At 42.9% G+C, this 19,441-nt stretch overlaps 1 protein-coding gene across 3 annotated transcripts; it reads left to right on the plus strand.

Annotated features, from left to right (window-relative positions):
- Positions 1 to 2,521: 2,521 nt before the first annotated feature.
- LOC105020409 (GRAM domain-containing protein 2A) lies at positions 2,522 to 15,035 on the plus strand. 3 transcript variants are annotated; one of them, XM_020042310.2, is made up of 12 exons: positions 2,525 to 2,810; positions 8,118 to 8,255; positions 8,377 to 8,434; positions 8,772 to 8,844; positions 9,163 to 9,266; positions 9,374 to 9,463; positions 9,544 to 9,615; positions 9,796 to 9,885; positions 10,152 to 10,218; positions 11,819 to 11,912; positions 13,490 to 13,600; positions 14,443 to 15,035. In XM_020042310.2, the coding sequence occupies exons 1-12, from the start codon at positions 2,770 to 2,772 to the stop codon at positions 14,444 to 14,446; spliced, it is 942 nt and encodes a 313-aa protein (XP_019897869.2). In that variant the 5' UTR covers positions 2,525 to 2,769; the 3' UTR covers positions 14,447 to 15,035. The 3 variants fall into 3 exon arrangements, with proteins under 3 accessions (XP_019897870.2, XP_019897869.2, XP_010885713.2); XM_010887411.4 differs by having other exon boundaries at positions 2,526 to 2,810; positions 9,793 to 9,885; XM_020042311.2 differs by lacking the exons at positions 13,490 to 13,600; positions 14,443 to 15,035 and adding an exon at positions 12,194 to 12,286 and having other exon boundaries at positions 2,522 to 2,810; positions 9,793 to 9,885.
- The last annotated feature ends 4,406 nt before the right edge of the window (positions 15,036 to 19,441 follow it).

Consider the following 19,441-nt stretch of genomic DNA (forward strand, 5'->3'; position numbering starts at 1 on the left):
CAGACCAACAGCACCATGCAGACCCACAGCACCACTGTACAAATTGTGAGTAAAAAAGGAATGGAATAATTTAAAAATCTCATAAACGTACATTTAATTCAAAATAGAATATAGATAACATATTGAATGTTGAAAGTGAGACATTTTGTTATGTCATGCCAAATATTGGCTCATTTTGGATTTCATGAGAGCTACACATTCCAAAAAAGTTGGGACAGGTAGCAATAAGAGGCCGGAAAAGTTAAATGTAATTTGCAACGTATTATGTCAATTGGCAACATGATTGGGTATAAAAAGAGCCTCTCAGAGTGGCAGTGTCTCTCAGATGTCAAGATGGGCAGAGGATCACCAATTCCCCCAATGCTGCGGCGAAAAATAGTGGAGCAATATCAGAAAGGAGTTTCTCAGAGAAAAATTGCAAAGAGTTTGAAGTTATCATCATCTACAGTGCATAATATCATCCAAAGATTCAGAGAATCTGGAACAATCTCTGTGCGTAAGGGGCAAGGCTGGAAAACCATACTGGATGCTTGTGATCTTTGGGCCCTCAAACGGCACTGCATCACATACAGGAATGATACTGGAATGGAAATCACAACATAGGCTCAGGAATACTTCCAGAAAACATTGTCGGTGAACACAATCCACTGTGCCATTTGCTGTTGCCGGCTAAAACTCTATAGGTCAAAAAAGAAGCCGTATCTAAACAGGATCAAGAAGCGCAGGCGTTTTCTCTGGGCCAAGACGTCGTCTCTTTCAGGGAAGAGACAATGCCAGACCACATACTGCATCAATTACAATGTCATGGCTGCATAGAAGAAGGATCCGGTACTGAAATGGCCAGCCTGCAGTCCAGATCTTTCACCCATAGAAAACATTTGGCGCATCATAAAGAGGAAGGTGCGACAAAGAAGACCTAAGACAGTTGAGCAACTAGAAGCCTGTATTAGACAAGAATGGGACAACATTCCTATTCATAAACTTGAGCAACTTGTCTCCTCAGTCCCCAGACGTTTGCAGTCTGTTATAAAAGGAAGAGGGGATGCCACACAGCGGTAAACATGGCCTTGTCCCAACTTTTTTGAGATGTGTTGATGCCATGAAATTTAAAATCAACTTATTTTTCCCTTAAAATGATACATTTTCTCAATTTAAACATTTGATATGTCATCTATGTTTTATTCTGAATATAGTATAGAAATTTGAAACTTCCACATCATTGCATTCTGTTTTTATTCACAATTGTAAAGTGTCGCAACTTCGGGTTTGTAGGTGAGACACACACTGCCCTGTCCATGTTATGATCTATATAGGTGAGACACTCACAGCCTGTTAAGAAATTAGTGAAGGTTTTACAATGTCTGCTTTGGACTGCACAAGCCATTGGAATTAGCTATTTTACCATTGGAATTAGTACATAGAAATATTGTTTGAGAATGTGGGACTCCAGGCAGAGAAAGGTGTCATTAACTAGTTACATTATTAAGAAGGAACTGTGAATGTCTAACCTCAGGACAAGTTAACAATGTATGAGCTATCCACTAGAGACAATTATCAGGGCCAGACAGATATAGCTGAAATTCCTCAAACTCAAACATGTTTATAGCATTGCCATTCTAATGAAAAACTTTCTGTCTCCTGGAAGCATTAGATAAAAGCGTTGTACAGCCTTTACAGTACATACCATCAGAATCTGTGTTTTTAATCGTGTCATGTTTCTCACGTCCATATGAACTTTCTCAGTGCTGTGATTATGATCTCTACTGGAGCTATTCAAATCAGATCTGACACTGTCACCTGAGCTCTCACGAGTTTGCAAAAACAGGCCGGGTGAACTTCGTCAACCCTTCTAAGCGTGCCTAAGCTCTTTTTAACCCTTAAATTCACCAGGTAAACTGACTAAGGTCTGATTCCAGACTTGGGTAGCAATCAAGGTTTACTGACTTGCTCAGGATCAGAATGACAGGTATTTCTGTGTCGGTTTAGGGATGGGATGTAGCAACCTTTATGTTGCTGCTCAGATGCTCTATATGCTAGACCTAAAAAAAAAAAGTGATGTGTAACCACTGGTCTGTGTGTGTATGTTTCTGATCCAGGTGTGTATGTACATGTGGGGACCAGAAAATCTAAAGGTAAAACCTGACAAATTAGTGCACACAGAAAAAAGTTATTTCTGGTTTAGGCTAAAGCCACAGTTTGGTTTAGTTTTAGCGTTACTTTTTGGGAAAGGCATTAAGGTTAGATTACTTTTAGACATAAAGGTTAGGTTACTGAGGCTAAGGTTACATTTATGAATACGTTAAACGTTAGGGGATGCAGAAAATGTCCCTACAAGGATAGAAAAAACGGTATGTATATAATTTATCCAAAAATAATATGTGGATGAATTGTAGAAATCACTTGTAGTAACAGTTACTTGGAGAAGCAGAGGTGTGTGCTGTCAATAGTGTGTTTACGTATCACGCTTTGACCTCAAATGCTGATTGGATAAGTTTGAACAGCATTCCTGCCCTCAGGAGTTGATAGAAAACAATATAGCCACCTGGAAGACTGGCTCATAACAGCTGCCTCTGTGTGGGCTTACAGTCAGGTAGCAGACTCAGAGACAGACTTAAATGAATAAAACAGGACAGTGAAGTACAGTGTAGTGTTTGAGCGTCGGATCACTCACAGTTCAGCAGCGTGGAGTAAAGAGGAGCCGAGTGTGAATCTGGGACTGAAATGTGGAAGAGTTAGGCAACATCGTGAGGCATTTAAGCACTCCAGACCATGAACATGAAGCATCGGCGGTTCTCCCTTGACAGCTCAGAGTGAGTATTAAGTCATTCATTATTATACATCGCTGCGTGTGTTTTTTTTTTTTTTGCTGTTATAGGTTCAAACAAAAATGACTTCTGTCAATACAATCACGTGTTAGTAATGACATATTATAACGGAATCGTTTTTGTATTTTCTAACCGAACATTACAGTATTGAATACTCTTCATTTCTCGATCTTGTTGCCCCATTCCACCATTCCTCAACTGGTGTATAAAGCAACCATACAAACACATGAAGTAGCATATACGTGACCCCATACCCCAACATAGACATACAGTATTATATTGGAACCATATAGAAAACAAATACATACTACTAAATCCTAGAACACAGTTATTAATTATTATATAGCTACAGTATAGAAAAAAATCTAGTATTAAATAGCTAACATGTAGAAATCATACAAACAGTAGTATACAGCCACCATATAGAACACATGCACACAGTAATATACAGTATCTCACAAAAGTGAGTACACCCCTCACATTTTTGCAAATATATTATTATATCTTTGAAGAAATTACAATTTGCTACAATGGAAATTAGTGTACAGCTTGTATAACATTGTAAATCCCCTCAAAATAACTCAACACACAGCTGGCAACAAAAGTCTAAACTGCTGGCAATAAAAGTGAGTACACCTCTAAGTGAAAATGTCCAAATTAGGCCCAAAGTGTCAATATTATGTGTGGCCACCATTATTTTCCAGCAATGCCTTAACCCTCTTGGGCATGGAGTTGACCAGAGCTTCACAGGTTGCCACTGGAGTCCTCTTCCACTCCTCCATGACGACATCACGGAGCTGGTGGATGTTAGAGACATTACGCTCCTCCACCTTCCGTTTGAGGATGCCCCACAGATGCTCAATAGAGTTTAGGTCTGGAAACATGCTTGGCCAGCCTATCACCTTTACCCTCAGCTTCTTCAGGTTGTCTTGGAGGTGTGCTTGGGGTCGTTATCATGCTGGAATACTGCCCTGCGGCCCAGACTCCAAAGGGAGGGGATCATGCTCTGCTTCAGTATGTCACAGTACATGTTGGCATTCATGGTTCCCTCAATGAACTGTAGCTCCCCAGTGCTGTCAGCACTCATGCAGCCCCAGACCATGACACTCCCACCACCATGCTTGAATGTAGGCAAGACACACTTGTCCTTGTACTCCTCACCTGGTTGCCGCTACATACACTTTACACCATCTGAACCAAATAAGTTAATCTTGGTCTCATCAGACCACAGGACATGGTTCCAGTAATCCATCTCCTTAGTCTGCCTGTCTTCAGCAAACAGTTTGCAGTCTTTCTTGTGCATCATCTTAAGAAGAGGCTTCCTTCTGGGATGACAGCCATGCAGACCAGTTTGATGCAGTATGGTCTAAGCACAGACAGGCTGACCCCCCACCGCTTCAACCTCTGCAACAATGCTGGCAGCACTCATGCATCTATTTCCCAAAGACAACCTTTGTATATGAAGCTGAGCACATGCACTCAAATTCTTTGGTCGACCATTGCAAGGCCTGTTCTGAGTGGAACCTGTCCTGTTAAACCGCTGTATGGTCTTGGCCACCGTGCTGCAGCTCAGTTTCAGGGTCTTGGCACATCTTCTTATAGCCTAGGCAATCTATATGTAGAGCAACAATTATTTTTTTCAGATCCTCAGAGAGTTCTTTGCCATGAGGTGTCATGTTGAAATTCCAGTGACCAGTATGAGGGAGTGTGAGAGCGATAACACCAAATGTAACACACCTGCTCCCCATTCACACCTGAGACCTTGTAACACTAATGAGTCACATGACACCAGGGAGGGAAAATGGCTAATTGGGCCCAATTTGGATATTTTCACTTAGGGGTGTACTCACTTTTGTTGCCAGCAGTTTAGACATGAATGGCTGTGTGTTGAGTTTTTTGAGGGGACAGCAAATTTACACTGTTATACACTCATTACTTTACATTGTAGCAAAGTGTCATATAATCAAATATCTGCAAAAATGTGAGGGGTGTACTCACTTTTGTGAGATACTGTATATGGCTACCACATACAACACATACAGTGGTATATAGCAACTATATAGATCACTGAAATACTGTCATCAATAGCCACCATATAGAATACAGAAATACAGTCATCAAAGGAAGGGACCTTGTTTCATTTCATTCCCCAAAATGTTTTGCAGCTATAGCCCTCAAGGCATTCATCCATCCAGAGAGAAACAGACTGGGTTAGTTGGGAGAAATGTAATCCACTTTCTTTTTCAAAGGCATGCAAGGCATGCATATTGTTTAACAATAAACAAAAAAGCGTAATAAGTATAACAGGTGTCATCATTTTGAGCCTTATTATTTCAGCTTCCACATTAAAGTTTGAACTTTTGATTGTAGTTTTTAGGCCAACAACAACTAAATGAACCAAAACAAGCAAATTAATGATAATCAAGTAATTAAGTTTACTGGAGCAGGACTAACAACTAAACCTGTTTTACAGTTCTAATGTTTTTCTCCCAGCATCTGGTAGTTGCTGGGAGAAAAACATTACTCACCACGTTCTGATCATTGAATCACAAATTATTATACATATATCTGTTCACCTGGATTCCACCTTTTTCTGACTTCTTAACCTTTAAAAATATTATTCTGGATCTTGACAATTTGTTTCATGATCTAACTCCCCAGAGTCAGATTAGCTCATAAACACAATGTGAATGTCTCTGTGTGATATACAAATGGAAAACAACCTAGGGTGATAAGTACAAATCTAATTATTAAAATGGACCAAAGTCTATTGACCTAGACCCATCCATCCATCTTCTTCTGCTTATCCGGGGCCGGGTCGTGGGGGCAGCAGTCTAAGCAGAGATGCACAGACTTCCCTCTCCCTAGACACTTCCTCCAGCTCTTCCGGGAGGACACCAAGACGTTCCCAGGCCAGCCGGGAGATATAGTCCCTCCAGCGTGTCCTAGGTCTTCCCCGGGATCTCCTCCCGGTGGGACGGGCCCGGAACACCTTCCGGGGAAGGCGTTCAGGAGGAATCCGGAACAGATGGCCAAGCCACCTCAGCTGACCCCTCTCGATGTGGAGGAGCAGAGGCTCTACTCGGAGCTCCTCCCGGGTGACCGATCTCTAAGGGATCACCCAGCCACCCGAAAGCTCATTTTGGCCGCCTGTATCCGGGATCTTGTCCTTTCGATCATGACCCAAAGCTCATGACCATAGGTGAGAGTAGGAACGTAGATTGACAGGTAAATCGAGAGCTTTGCCTTGCGGCTCAGCTCTTTCTTCACCACGACAGACCGATACATCGACCGCATTACTGCAGAAGCTGCACCGATCCATCTGTTAATCTCCCGTTCCATCCTTCCCTCACTCGTGAACAAGCCACCCACTCTCCACCAACCTGAAGTGGGCAAGCCACCCTTTTCCGACTGAGGACCATGGCCTCGGATTTGGAGGTACTGATTTTCATCCCCACCGCTTCACACTCGGCTGCAAACCGTCCCAGTGCATGCTGAAGGTCCTGGTTTGAAGGGGCCAACACGACAACATCATCCGCAAAGAGCAGAGACGAAATCGTATGGTCTCCAAACCTGACACACTCCGGCCCCTGGCTGCGCCTAGAAATTCTGTCCATAAAAATTACGAATAGAACCGGTGACAAAGGGCAGCCCAAGCTCCTGCTTCGGTCGTACAGGGACCTGACAGCCTCTACTGTAAACAGCGTTGGTAGGGCACTGTTTCCCTCTCCTGAGGCGCCGGACGGTTTGCCAGAATCTCTTCCGAGGCCAGCCGATAGTCCTTCTCCATGGCCACACTGAACTCCTCCCAGGCCCGAGTTTTTGCCTCCACAACCACCCAGGCTGCAGTTCGCTTGGCCTGCCAGTACCTGTCAGCTGCCTCAGGAGTCCCACAAGCCAACCAGGCCTGATAGGACTCCTTCTTCAGCTTGACGGCATCCCTTACTTCCGGTGTCCACCACCGGGTTTGGGGATTGCCACCTCGACAGGCACCGGAGACCTTACACAGCTCCGAGCGGCCGCTTCGACAATGGCGGTGGAGAACATGGTCCACTCGGACTCAATATCTCCAACCTCCCTCGGGATCCAGTCGAAGCTCTGCCGGAGGTGGGAGTTAAAGATCTCTCTGACAGGAGACTTGGCCAGACGTTCCCAGCAGACCCTTACAGTATGCTTGGGTCTGCAGAGTCTGTCCAGCTTCCTCCCCCGCCATCGGATCCAACTCACCACCAGGTGGTGATCAGTTGACAGCTCCGCCCCTCTCTTAACCCGAGTGTCCAAGACATACGGCCGCAGGTCAGATGAAACGACAACAATGTCGATCATCGACCTACGGCCTAGGATATCCTGGTGCCACGTGCACTGATGGACACCCTTATGCTTGAACATGGTGTTCGTTATGGACAAACTGTGACTAGCACAGAAGTCCAATAACTGAACACCGCTTGGGTTCAGAACAGGGGGGCCGTTCCTCCCAGTCACGCCCCTCCAGGTGTCACTGTTGTTGCCCACGTGGGCGTTGAAGTCCCCCAGTAGAACGATGGAGTCCCCAGTCGGAGCACTTTCCAGCACCCCTCCCAGAGACTCCAAGAAGGTTGGGTACTCGTAGGCACAAACAACAGTTAGAGTCCTATCCCCGACCCGTAGGCACAGGGAAACAACCCTCTCGTTCACCAGGGTAAACTCCAACAGATGGCGGCAGAGCTGGGGAGCTATAAGCAAACCCACACCAGCCCGCCGCCTCTCACCATGGGCAACTCCAGAGTGGTGAAGAGTCCATCCTCTCTCAAGGAGTTTGGTTCCAGAGCCCAAGCCGTGCGTGGAGGTGATCCCGACTATCTCTAGACGGAACCTCTCAACCTCACGCACGATCTCAGGCTCCTTCCCGCCAGCGAGGTGACGTTCCACGACAGGGATCGGGTTGTCGAGGCCCCCGCCTTCGACTACCGCCCGATCCTCTACGCACCGACCCCTTATGGTCCCTCCTGCAGGTGGTGAGCCCACGGGAAGGCGGCCCCACGTCGCTCCTTCGGGCTGAGCCCGGCCGGACACCGTGGGGAAAAGCCCGGCCACCAGGCGCTCGCATACGAGCCACAACCCCGGGCCTGGCTCCAGGGTGGGGCCCCGGATGCGCCATACCGGGCGACGTCACGGTCCTCAAAATGTTTTCCGTCATTAAAGAGTTTTGAACCGCTCTTAGTCTGACCCGTTGACCTAGACCCATAATATTTAAACAGGTATGTATGACTTCTGAAACAGACTGTGTAATAGATCAATGTCCTGTACCGCCAGGTCCCTGGAGAAAGGTTCTGGAAGTAATCTGCCGGGCCAAAAGAGGCCCAGTAGACTTAATGGAGAGAGGAGGAAAAGCCACAATCCACAGGTGGTCCAGCTGGATGTCCAGGAGATGAAGAGGACCAACTCACTGAGGTCAGATTTTACTCCTAAAAACAAGTTGAGGATTTGGACTGGGGGAAAGAAAAGTCTGTGAGTCAATGGGTGCATGTCCATGTGCTGTCAGGACCTGATGGAAATCACTACCCATTCACAGGTCCCAAATAATCGAGGAGGAGACCGTCCACTATCCTGATGGTGGCATCACCAGAAATGTAAGCATCTGAAATACACCCTACAACACCATGGTGACTCTGGATTATGGCTTTGAGATCTTTTTTGATTGAATGATTGATGAATTCCCTAAATGGTTAACTGGGGGTTTAAAAGTTTCAATTAAAGATTCCATATCTTGATTTGAGACAGTTACAGTAAACAGGAAAGTAATCCTGAAGTAACAGCAAATGTGAATATTTATTTGGATTATAATTTATGTAACTTTTCATCAGAAACAATCCAGTCTGACACTGAAAAACATCACAGGAAACTTCCTGCAATGACATGACAATCAAATGAATACACAGCACGAATAAATAATTTCCTGTCTTTTAGAGCTTTATAAAACACGACAAAACTTTCCACAAACTCTTCCAAGAGATTCCTGCAGAGGAGAAACTAATTCATGGTGAGTTGTCCCACAGTGTGTCTAATGTGTTTATGATTTCATTGCCGTCGCCCACTGATGTCTGGGCTGCATGTGGATACGTCTGATGGAGTCATCCAGGTTAATTATGAACGCATTGGATCAATCATTATACCTGAATTCCACAATCTGTGCCATGTGTTCTTTGCCAACAACAAATAACATGAATAAAACACAGCTGTACCACATTGGCACCACAATGAACAGCTGATTCGGAGGGCATTCTCAACCACACACTGTGATGGGGCAACAGACCTTGTCTGCCTCTAATTTGTCCACCGTCCCGGGTGTGTGTTTCAGCGTTCACCTGTTCCCTGCAGAAGGAGCTGTTGTACCATGGGAAGCTCTACGTGTCTGACAACTATGTGTGTTTCTACTCCTCTGTTCTCCTCAAAGACACAAAGGTAAGGGATTCAAATCAGAGTAGACTAGGCCAAGCTCGCTAAGGTAGATGCTGAGTTCCGGTGTTTGATGTGTCCAGGGGGTGTCGTGTCTCTGTGTCTTGCTGTAGGTGGTGATTGGTGCGTCCACCATTGAAGAGGTGAAAAAGCAGAACGCCGCCCTGTCCATGCTCTCCATCCGCACTACTGACAGAAGCAAGGTCGGTAGTGACGCCACCTCACCATGGCTCTGTGCGTGTGCGCCTGTGCATTTTCCTGACATAAACCCTCTCCGTTTCAGTATTCCTTTGTGTCTCTGCGGAGCCGACAAGTGTGTTACAACACCCTGCTCTCCGTGTGTACACAGGCACAGGTAAACCCACAAGGCCTCTTCATCCAGCTCTCTCTCACGCTATTTCTCCCCCATTTTATGCACCCTATTTATGGTTCCCTATCAGCCATCTGCCACTCGGTACCTGTTGTCTGTCGCTGCGGGTCTTTATTCACTGCAGAGGACTGTCTGACCCTGCGTTGCCCTGTGTGTTGACAGCAGCAGGTGCGGCACAGGGAGAGTGGTAACAGCAGTCCCCAGGTGTCATCGGCCGAGAACAGCCCCGACGCCGTGGGTCAGGACATAGACACGGTGAGACTCTAAAGGATTCCTACCACACACCACCTTGCATGGCTGCAGTTTTGTTTTTCGTTTTCCTGTAAATGGAAACCGGCTCTCCTTGGTTGTCATGCTGGTGTCTGATGATTGATCTGCCTTTTGCCACCTCGGATATTGCAGTCTGGAATTTAGGGTGAAAGTTACATGTTCACTTTTTCTGTTTTATTTTTAAAGACAGCACATAGAGTAATCAGGAACCTTTGGCATAAGGACATGTTTTAACCCTTCCATCTCCACAGACCTCCAGCCAATCCAGTGTGGAGGACACGATGGAGTGGAGCAGTCCCATAGAGCTGGCTGGCAGAGGTAAGACAGCACATCCTAGAGAGACCGTTAACAGAAAGACACGATGTAGACATGAGGTGATAACCATCCCAGATGTACATTTAGGTCCAGAAATAATTGGACACTGACACAAGTTTTGTTATTTTGGCTGTTTATCCAAATATATTCAGGTTACAGTTAAATTAATGAATTGGGCTTAAAGTGCAATCTCTCAGCTTTAATTTGAGGGAATTCACATCCAAATTGGAGGAAGTGTTTAGGAATTAAAACTCTAATATTTAACCCCCTTTTTCAAGCTGATCCATGGACAAGTGTGGACTACTCCTTTTGTTATTTCTTTATCAATTAAGCAAGGTGAAAGGTCTGGAGTTGATTCCAGGTGTGGCATTTGCATTTGGAAGCCGTTGCTGTGAACCCACAACATGTGGTCAAAGGAGCTCACAATGCAAGTGAAACAAGCCATCATCTTTCATCATTTGACTGCATAAAAATTGTCCATCAGAGAGACAGCAGGAACATTAGGAGTAGCCAAATCAACAGCTTGGTACATTCTGAGAAAAAAGAACGCACTGCTGAGCTCTGCAACACAAAAAGGCAGGACGTCCACGGAAGACAACATTGGTGGATGATCGTAGGATCCTTTCCATGGTAAAGAAAAACTCCTTCAAAACATCCAGTCAAGTGAAGAACGCTCCAGGAGGTAGGTATATCCTTATCCAAGTCAACCATAAAGAGAAAACTTCACAAGAGCAAATACTGTACAGATGGTTCACCACAAGCTGCAAACCGTTCATAAGCCTCAAGAATCGAAAGGCCAGATTTTGCCAAAAAAACATCTAAAAAATCCAGCCCAGTTCTGGAACAGCATTCTTTGGGCAGATGAAACTAAGATCAACCTGTACTAGAATGATGGGAAGTAAAAATTATGGAGAAGACTTGGAACAGCTCATGATCCGAAGCATACCACATCATATGTAAAACACGGTTGAGGCGAAGCTGATTGGACGGCGCTGCACTTTACAGAAGGATAAAAACATACTGTGAAAGCAACCCTGAAGTTTTTTTAAGGCAAAGAGTGGAATATTCTGCAATGGCCGAGTCAATCACCATATCTCAATCCGATCGAGCATGAATTTCGCTTGCTGAAGACAAAACTTAATCAGAAAGACCCACGAAGAAACAACAACTGAAGACAGCTGCAGTAAAGGCCTGGCAAAGCATCACAAAGGAGGAAACACAACGTTTGGTGATGTCCATGCATTCCAGACTTCAAGCAGTCATAGCCTGCAAAGGATTCTCGACAAAGTATTAAAAATAAACATTTTATTTCTGAATGTGTTAATTCGTCCAATTACATTTGAGCCCCTGAAATAAGGGCACTGTGTATGAACATGGTTGCAATTCCTAAACTTTTCATACAATATTTTTGTTCAACCCCTTGAATTAAAGCTGAAAGCTGCACTTCAATTGCATCTCGGTTGTTTCGTTTCAAATCCTGTTTGCACTGAGAGACAAAATTCTGAAAATTGTGTCAGTGTCCAAATATTTCCGGACCTAACTGTATACCTCACACACTCCATTACACTTGGTTTGGCGTTTTGTGTTTTTGTCCCCCATCCAGATGACTCGTGGGTTGGGAACATCACTGGAAGGGTGAAATGGCTGGTCAGAGTGATGAGAAAGTCCAACATCCTCCTCTCCATCTATCTGTTTCTGTGAGTACTGTTCTCCTCTCCATCTATCTGTTTCTCAATCAATCAAATGTATATAAAAGCACAAAGTGCTTTTATAAAACACCCAGCCTTAAACCCCAAGGAGCAAAAAACAGTAGTGTTGAATTTCAGTGGCTAGGAAAAACTCCCTAAGAAGGCTGAAATTTAGGGAGAAACCTAGAGAGGACCCAGGCTCAGAGGGGTGACCAGTCCTCTTCTGGCTGTCCTGGGTGAACATATAAAGAGTAGAAATTGAAATAATTAATAAATGCATGTGGGTCTAGAGTCTAAGCATCGGAAGAGTCGGAAGCATGACCAGATGGACAAGGACAGGGACAACATGGGAGAGGGGGAGGTGTCAGCACAGTGGCAGCTGAAATCATCAGGTATCGTCTTGATCTGCAACACAACCAGGAGGACTTTGGACAGGGATAGCAATGGGTCTTTCAAGGCTGGTACTCGTCAGGTGAGGGCCAGGAACTCATATCCTCCTAAGTTTAAAACGGCAGGAGACAGGGAATATTTTGAAAATGCATTCCTTAGATCTACAAGGATTTATAGAAGGAGAGAAGGAGAACTGACCCTACTCCCCCAGCACAATAATATAGCTGCATAAGACCTTGGGGTTGAGACAGGGGGGTCCGGTGATACTGTGGCCCTATCTGGGGGAGGCCACTGACAGGGCCCAACAGGCTGGAAATCAATCCACCCACATTGCCAAGCATCAACCAAAAGGACACCCACCAACCGCAACCACCCTGAATGAGGGCTGAGTATTGCCAGCAGAATACAGCCCAATTGCACAAGTGCGCAACAGAGAGACAACAACAAGCCAGCGACTCCGCCCCCAAATGGCATTGGGGGAAGGGCATCCCAGTGGCGATGAGAGCCCACCTGGTAAGACAGCAAGGGTGGACAGTATCAAGCCTGTTTGCACTGAGTTTGAATTTCTAACCTTAATTGGCAAATCATTCCACAGTAGTGGAGCTCTATGAGAGAAGGCCCTGCCTCCAGCTGTTTTTTTTTAGAAATTCTAGGTACAATTAAAAGGCCTGAATCTTGCCATCTAAGGTTACGTCTAGGTAATTATGGCACTGTTCTCCTATTCATCTGTCTGTTTCTGTGAGTGCTGTTCTTCAGTCCATCTGTTTCTGAGTGCTGTTCTTCTCTACATCTATCTGGTTGTGTATTCTCTTTATCTTGACTAGTTCACTTTTGTTCACACACACATGCTGATGTGGAATTGTTGAATGGGTGGATTCATTTAAAAATGTTGAACATCAATTGACAATTGTCAGTTTCTATTGTCTGTATATTGTCATTGTTATTTGCGGTCTTCCTAGAAGTGTACGTGTCTGTCTGTCTGTCAGACTGTCTGTCTAGTTAGGTATGTTGTCTTTCAGGATACCAGGGAATTGTTGAGGAATGTAGCTTCCAACTGTCTGTTTAAATGTCAGGTTCATTCCTTAACAGATGGGTAGAGAGATGGATCGGAGATAGTAACATATGGATTGAGTATGACAATGTTTCACGCAAGAAGAGAGAGGACCTTCTCCCTTTGTGTGTGTGTGTTTGTGTAGGTTGGCTGTGCTACTGCTGTCATCAGGGTACATTGGCCTGCGGATCATAGCTTTAGAAGAGCAGCTGAGTTCTCTCGGTGCCCTGACTGAGTTCTCCATACACCACAGAGAGTGAGTTACATGCCCCTTCGTTTCTCTTTTCTTCTTGGAACTGGAAACCCAGAGATCAATGATCCCTATAACCAAGCCTTAAACCTAACCCAACATGTTTAGCTTAAATATAAAGTCACTTTTGAAATTAGAAAACAACAACTGCTTTTAAAATGGAACAGGCATAAGGGTGAGGCCTCAAACAGTGTGGAGAAAATGAGGGAATGGGGGCGGTGAATCAGAGAACAAAGGCTCCAGAGCTATGTCACGCTACGGTTATCATGCATAACCATGGAAACACCCACTGTTGTCATTTGAGTTTTCACTTTCAGTACTACATAGACGTATTATTTTTGTTGAGTAACTGTAATCCTTTAAAAGCTTCAAGGCAGGGTTACCCAGCCCCATTCCTAGAGGTCTACCATCCTGAAGCTTTTCCTAACCCAGTTGTGAACAGCCCAATTTAACTTTCCATCGGGTTTATGCAACAGCTATATGAAATGTACATACTTATTTATTTTTTTACAAATGGGTGGTGAGTCTAAACGATGAATATACTGCATAATATATGTACAGTTTATATGTACAGTTTCATCAGTGAGATGAGCACATCTCAATGACTTAGCTGACTGTTTGGAGGAGGCTCTGTGTTGTCAGCATAGACTTATTAGTCTCTATGGGACAGATGGCTTGTTGCTGAGGGCCACAGTACAAGGAAATGTTAGGGTTACTAATGGCATAAGATTTGCATGTCTGGGAAACCTTTTTGGAAAACAAACTGTTTAATAACTCTGTGTTAATGTGTGAGAATATGTGGGAGTGTGATTCTCTTCCTCCTCACAACTTGTTCCTTTCATTCACAGATAACAGGAAATGTAGTCTGAAGAAACACACATGCTGGAAGACTGAAGTGCATTACTGTTTGTCCAAAGCAACAATACAATCCACATTCTGTATGACAAACAGACCCTATTTCACATCATTGGAGCTGCACCACGGTTGAGATAATTGCTCACTCTAGCGCCACCTACTGGTGTTTGACACCCCAATTAATGGTGTTTAGTCACTAATTTGAGTTTCACTCCCTATGCATTAACCTGTTAAAGGGTCAGATTGGGAATTTGGCACTGATGCCTTCTATCTACTCACCCAGTGAGATTAAATCCCGGACACCATGTTGAAATATGTGTTTAATTTGTAGGAAGTTGCAAATAAGCATTAGCTTCATTGCTAACGCAGAGACCAAAGCCATCCAGCAATAAAAAGGGCTTGATGGTAAAAGTTTGGAACAATTCTTTTACGAAGTACATATTACATGTTACATTTGTTTCCTGTGGTGTGATAGTGATCCTTCTGCACCTTTCTTTCAAGTAACATGATATTCTGTCACGGCAGTCTAAAGTCTTGCCCAAACACTTTGCAGTTGCATGGAGACATTTAAACATACATAGCCCATAAAAAGAAAAAAAAAAAGTTTAATGTTACACAAAACATTATTTACAAAATGTAACTATTAATATAATTTACATTAATAGTTATTATAGGATTCAGTGCCAAAGATTCAAGTTTTATCAATATTTATTATTTTCTGAATGTATTACCATGTTTCACATTATTTAGACTGAAGGTTACTGTAATATGTATTATTTAAAAATGTTATCTATATCAAAATAATATTTTTTAGGTCTATATTATTAATTTATATAAAATCTATTAACTTTGAAAGTTTTCCATAGCAGAAAGAAGAACAGTTGTGTCTCCTGATACTTTGATTATGTGTGCAATATATATATACAGTCATGTGAAAAAATTAGGACACCCCATTAAATATTCAGTTATTCATTAAGAACGTTCACATATCGATGTCTAATCTTGTTTTATTCATCTCTGGAAAAAGAAAGTGATCCAATTGCAGGTTAACAGCAAAAAATGTAATTGTTTTACTCATTAAACAAAAGACATCAACATAAATGCATATTCTGAGGAAAAAGTTAGGACACCCTACCCCCTAATACCTAGTGTTACCCCCTAATACCTAGCGTTACCCCCCAACACCTAGCGTTACCCCCTAATACCTAGCGTTACCCCCTAATACCTAGCGTTACCCCCTAATACCTAGTGTTACCCCCTAATACCTAGTGTTACCCCCTAATACCTAGTGTTATCCCCTTTGGCAGAAATAACTTCAGTGAGACGCTTCTTGTAACCCTCTACCAGTCTCTGAAATCAGTCTGAGGAAAGTTTGCCCCACTCCTCAATGCAGAATGCTCTAACCTGTATGATGTTTGAGGGGTTTCTTGCATGTACAGCCCGTTTCAAGTCAAGTGGAATGCTGTATTTGGTGTGCGCCAAACACGTCCTCTGTTCTGGTGTCCAAATAATGACATTTTAGACTCATCTGTCCGAAGAACATTATTCCAGAAGTCCAGTCCTTTGTCTACGTTCTCTCTGGCAAACTTCAGTCCGGCCTTAGTGTTTCTCTTGGAGAGTAAAGGTTTCCTCCTTGCACACCTCCCGTGAAGATTAAACTTGTGCAGTCTCTGATTGTAGAGGCATGCACTTTCACATCAACGGTCGCCAGAGCCTGCTGTAGGTCCTGTGATGACATTTTAGGGATTTTGGAGACTTCTTTTAGCATCTTGAGGTCTGCTCTCAGGGCAAACTTGCTTGGACAGCCAGACCTGGGCATGTTGGCAGTTGTTTTGAATGTCCTCCACTTGTACACTATTTTACAGTGGAATGGCTGATTTCCAACTCTTCTGAGATCTTTTTAAATCCCTTACCAGACTCATAAGCCTCAGACATGTCTTTCAATCTCACCATGGTGTTCACTCTCACGTCAGGAGCACACCAAACTGACTGTCTGAGGTTTAAATAGAGCAAGCCTCCTTCAAAATGTTGAGTAACAATGTTCTAATCGTGTGCACCTGATGTGATACACCTGTGTGTGATTTCAGCCATTTTAAGTGGGACAAAATGTGGAGGTGTCCTAATTTATTCCTCACCAGAACTTGCATGTTTATTTTATAAAATTTTACCAAAAGTTTTAAAAAGTTTTTTCTTCAGTTTTACTTTAGTTTTATTACTTGAATCTCGCAGTATTGTTAAAATTGATATTAAATATCCATATGTCTAAATATGTTTAAAAAAAACATTTTCATAGGGTGTCCTAATTTTTTCACAACTGTGTATATATATATATATATATATATACACACACACACACACACACACACACACACACACACACACACACACACACACACACACACACACACACATATATACAGCCACACACTGTACTGTTTTATAGTTATTGGTTCCACCTGCAATACTGTTTGTCTCAGTTAAATCTTGGTAACTACAAGACAAACGTAGTTGCAGCTCAGCCGGTAATGGCTGTATCTTTTTACATTTATTGTGACTGTCTGGTGTCAGTAGTGGTACCAGGCCAGCAGGGGACACTCTCTCCTCAAAACCAAAGAGACCCAAGGACAAACATTTGATGTACAAACAGTAATTACCAATAGGGTATTAATCTGCATAGTATATGTTCAATCTATAAGAGCATGTACTTACTCTCAACAACTCAGTTGTTTTCTCTGTGGCATTTTCTTTGTACATTTCTTAAACATCACTGTGTAAACCCCCTTCATTCCCTATGAATGGTAATAACTACACTGAATAACAATAGATTTGTTTTTTCAACCTTAAATCAAAAGGTTTATATTTTTTGTACATAATTGTTCTTTATTTTTTTTCACCCCCTTGTCAATAAAAATGTCAAGATTTAGTCCCATTAATTCATAACATTACATCTTATTTTTTTGTTCAAAAAAAGAAATTACAAATAATAACAAACATACTGTAGAACAGAATAGGTAAGTACAATATTCATATATAAACCACGCCCACATGTTCTAATCCCGCCCAGTGTTGTCCCCATCCAATTTCTAGCACAAAACTAAAATCAATACATCAGTTTGATTTCAGTAATAAAAACTGAATTGATACCCCCTGTTTAAAAAGCTCTATATAGTGATGCCTTGATTTCTAATTTTCCAACCGACATCACACACACTAAGTTACACCCTCACCCCAACACTTGCCCAGCAAAACACAAATAATGGACATGCATACAGTTACCAGGGTATCGAAAACCGATACCTCAAATCACCATCACAGGGTCGAGAGACTATTTCTTTAGTCTCAAGTCTCATTGAACAACTGTATTAACTATCCCCCCCTATATTCAGATACCATCTCAGCAAGAACCTCTTAGGGTACAGTCTCGTTACAGCCCCAGAGAGTCTAGAACCCAGAACAGCCAAGAACCATGGAACAAAAGATCCAGGGACTTCTACCAGCTTAGCTGATAGCATACAGTGACAATGAAATAGATCTTTGTTCAAAGTGAAATGGAAAAGCAGCCCACCCAACAGTGGTGTGTAGTGTTATGCAGTATACAGTGTCCCGTCAACAGAGAGGTACAATTACTTACAGTAATTTTATGACTAGATCATTCCTAGAGTCCTGGCTTCTAGTCTTTTGGGGGGGGGGGGGGGGGGGTTGTTGAGGGGCAGTTATTCAACATAGCTAAAGTAGACCTACAACCATACATATATTTTCAACTACACTTTGGATGCTTTGTACAATAGTGCTGAACTTAAGACCTGCTTGTCATGCTTGTGTGTGTGTGTTAAAGTGGTGGAACCTGCACCACAACACTGAGAGGCTCATTTACGGCTAATTCACCATCCAAGAGCTCTAATAGATATCATCAGAAACTGGCATCCATGTTGGCTCCATGTTACTGTCCTACAAAACTGAAACCTAATTAATAGAAGAAATAAAAGAAAATGTTGACTAAATCGGTGTCCATCTGTGGTTCTGCTATACACTGCGTATATATTCGTATTACTTGAGAAAAATACATGAATCAATATGTTTAGGACAATAATGAGGACTGTAAATTAATTTCAGATCTTTGAGTCAATTAAACTGTTCTACTTCTAAGACGATAAGAGCATGTCTTTCTTATCAGGAACAGGAATAGAAAAGGTATTTCGTGATACAGAATAATAGCTGTAAACTGATCCACCAATTCATAAATATGCAATCAGATGTAAAACATGAAATAACATTACAGTTTGACAGAAAATGACAGCTTTGATGGCCTTGTAGACCTTGTCCACTGCAGTTGATCATAAATCCTGCTCGTTCTATCCTCAACGTTGTAAACCAAAGTCTTCTTAAGGGTTGTAGAGAAGACAGTCTATAAAATGAACCCCTATCCCTAAAAACTGATAACCAAAGATATTATTTTCACATTAGTTATCGAGACAGAAGGCCTCCCTACAAAGGAAAATACAATAGCCATTTGCTAGCCTGATTCTAGATCTGATATTTACCACGAACTGACCATAAACAGATCTGGGATTAGGCTATGTTCAAACTGAACATAAACAGATCTGGGATTAGGCTATGTTCAAACTGAACATAAACAGATCTGGGATTAGGCTATGTTCAAACTGAACATAAACAGATCTGGGATTAGGCTATGTTCATCTCAGGCTTCATAGACATCAATATCACCCCCCTTAAAACTCAGACACATTGGACAATACTGAGTCAACAGCCAAACAAAGTAATAATTTAGTACATTTTCGTTCCCCACCCCCACTCAATTATCCTAACCTTCAGCTGACAGTTCAAACAGTCACAGGACAGCAGACTCTTCCCCATAGTACTAGTTAAATGTATTCGGTCCGCTTTCCCCTGCAGAAGTGGATTGGTGAAGGCAGTACAGAGGGGGAGCTGTCCATTACCAGAGACCACAGCGGTCCACTGTTCCGTACAGAG

Source organism: Esox lucius, chromosome 3, assembly GCF_011004845.1.
Source record: "Esox lucius isolate fEsoLuc1 chromosome 3, fEsoLuc1.pri, whole genome shotgun sequence".
Lineage (NCBI taxonomy): Eukaryota > Metazoa > Chordata > Actinopteri > Esociformes > Esocidae > Esox > Esox lucius.

Coding starts and splice junctions, on each gene's coding strand:
- LOC105020409 (XM_010887411.4), top strand. CDS start 2,770: ATGAACATGAAGCATCGGCGGTTCTCCCTTGACAGCTCAGA. Junction 8,256..8,376: donor AAGAGGACCAACTCACTGAG/GTCAGATTTTAC, acceptor ACCCATTCACAG/GTCCCAAATAATCGAGGAGG. Junction 9,464..9,543: donor GCACTACTGACAGAAGCAAG/GTCGGTAGTGAC, acceptor TCTCCGTTTCAG/TATTCCTTTGTGTCTCTGCG.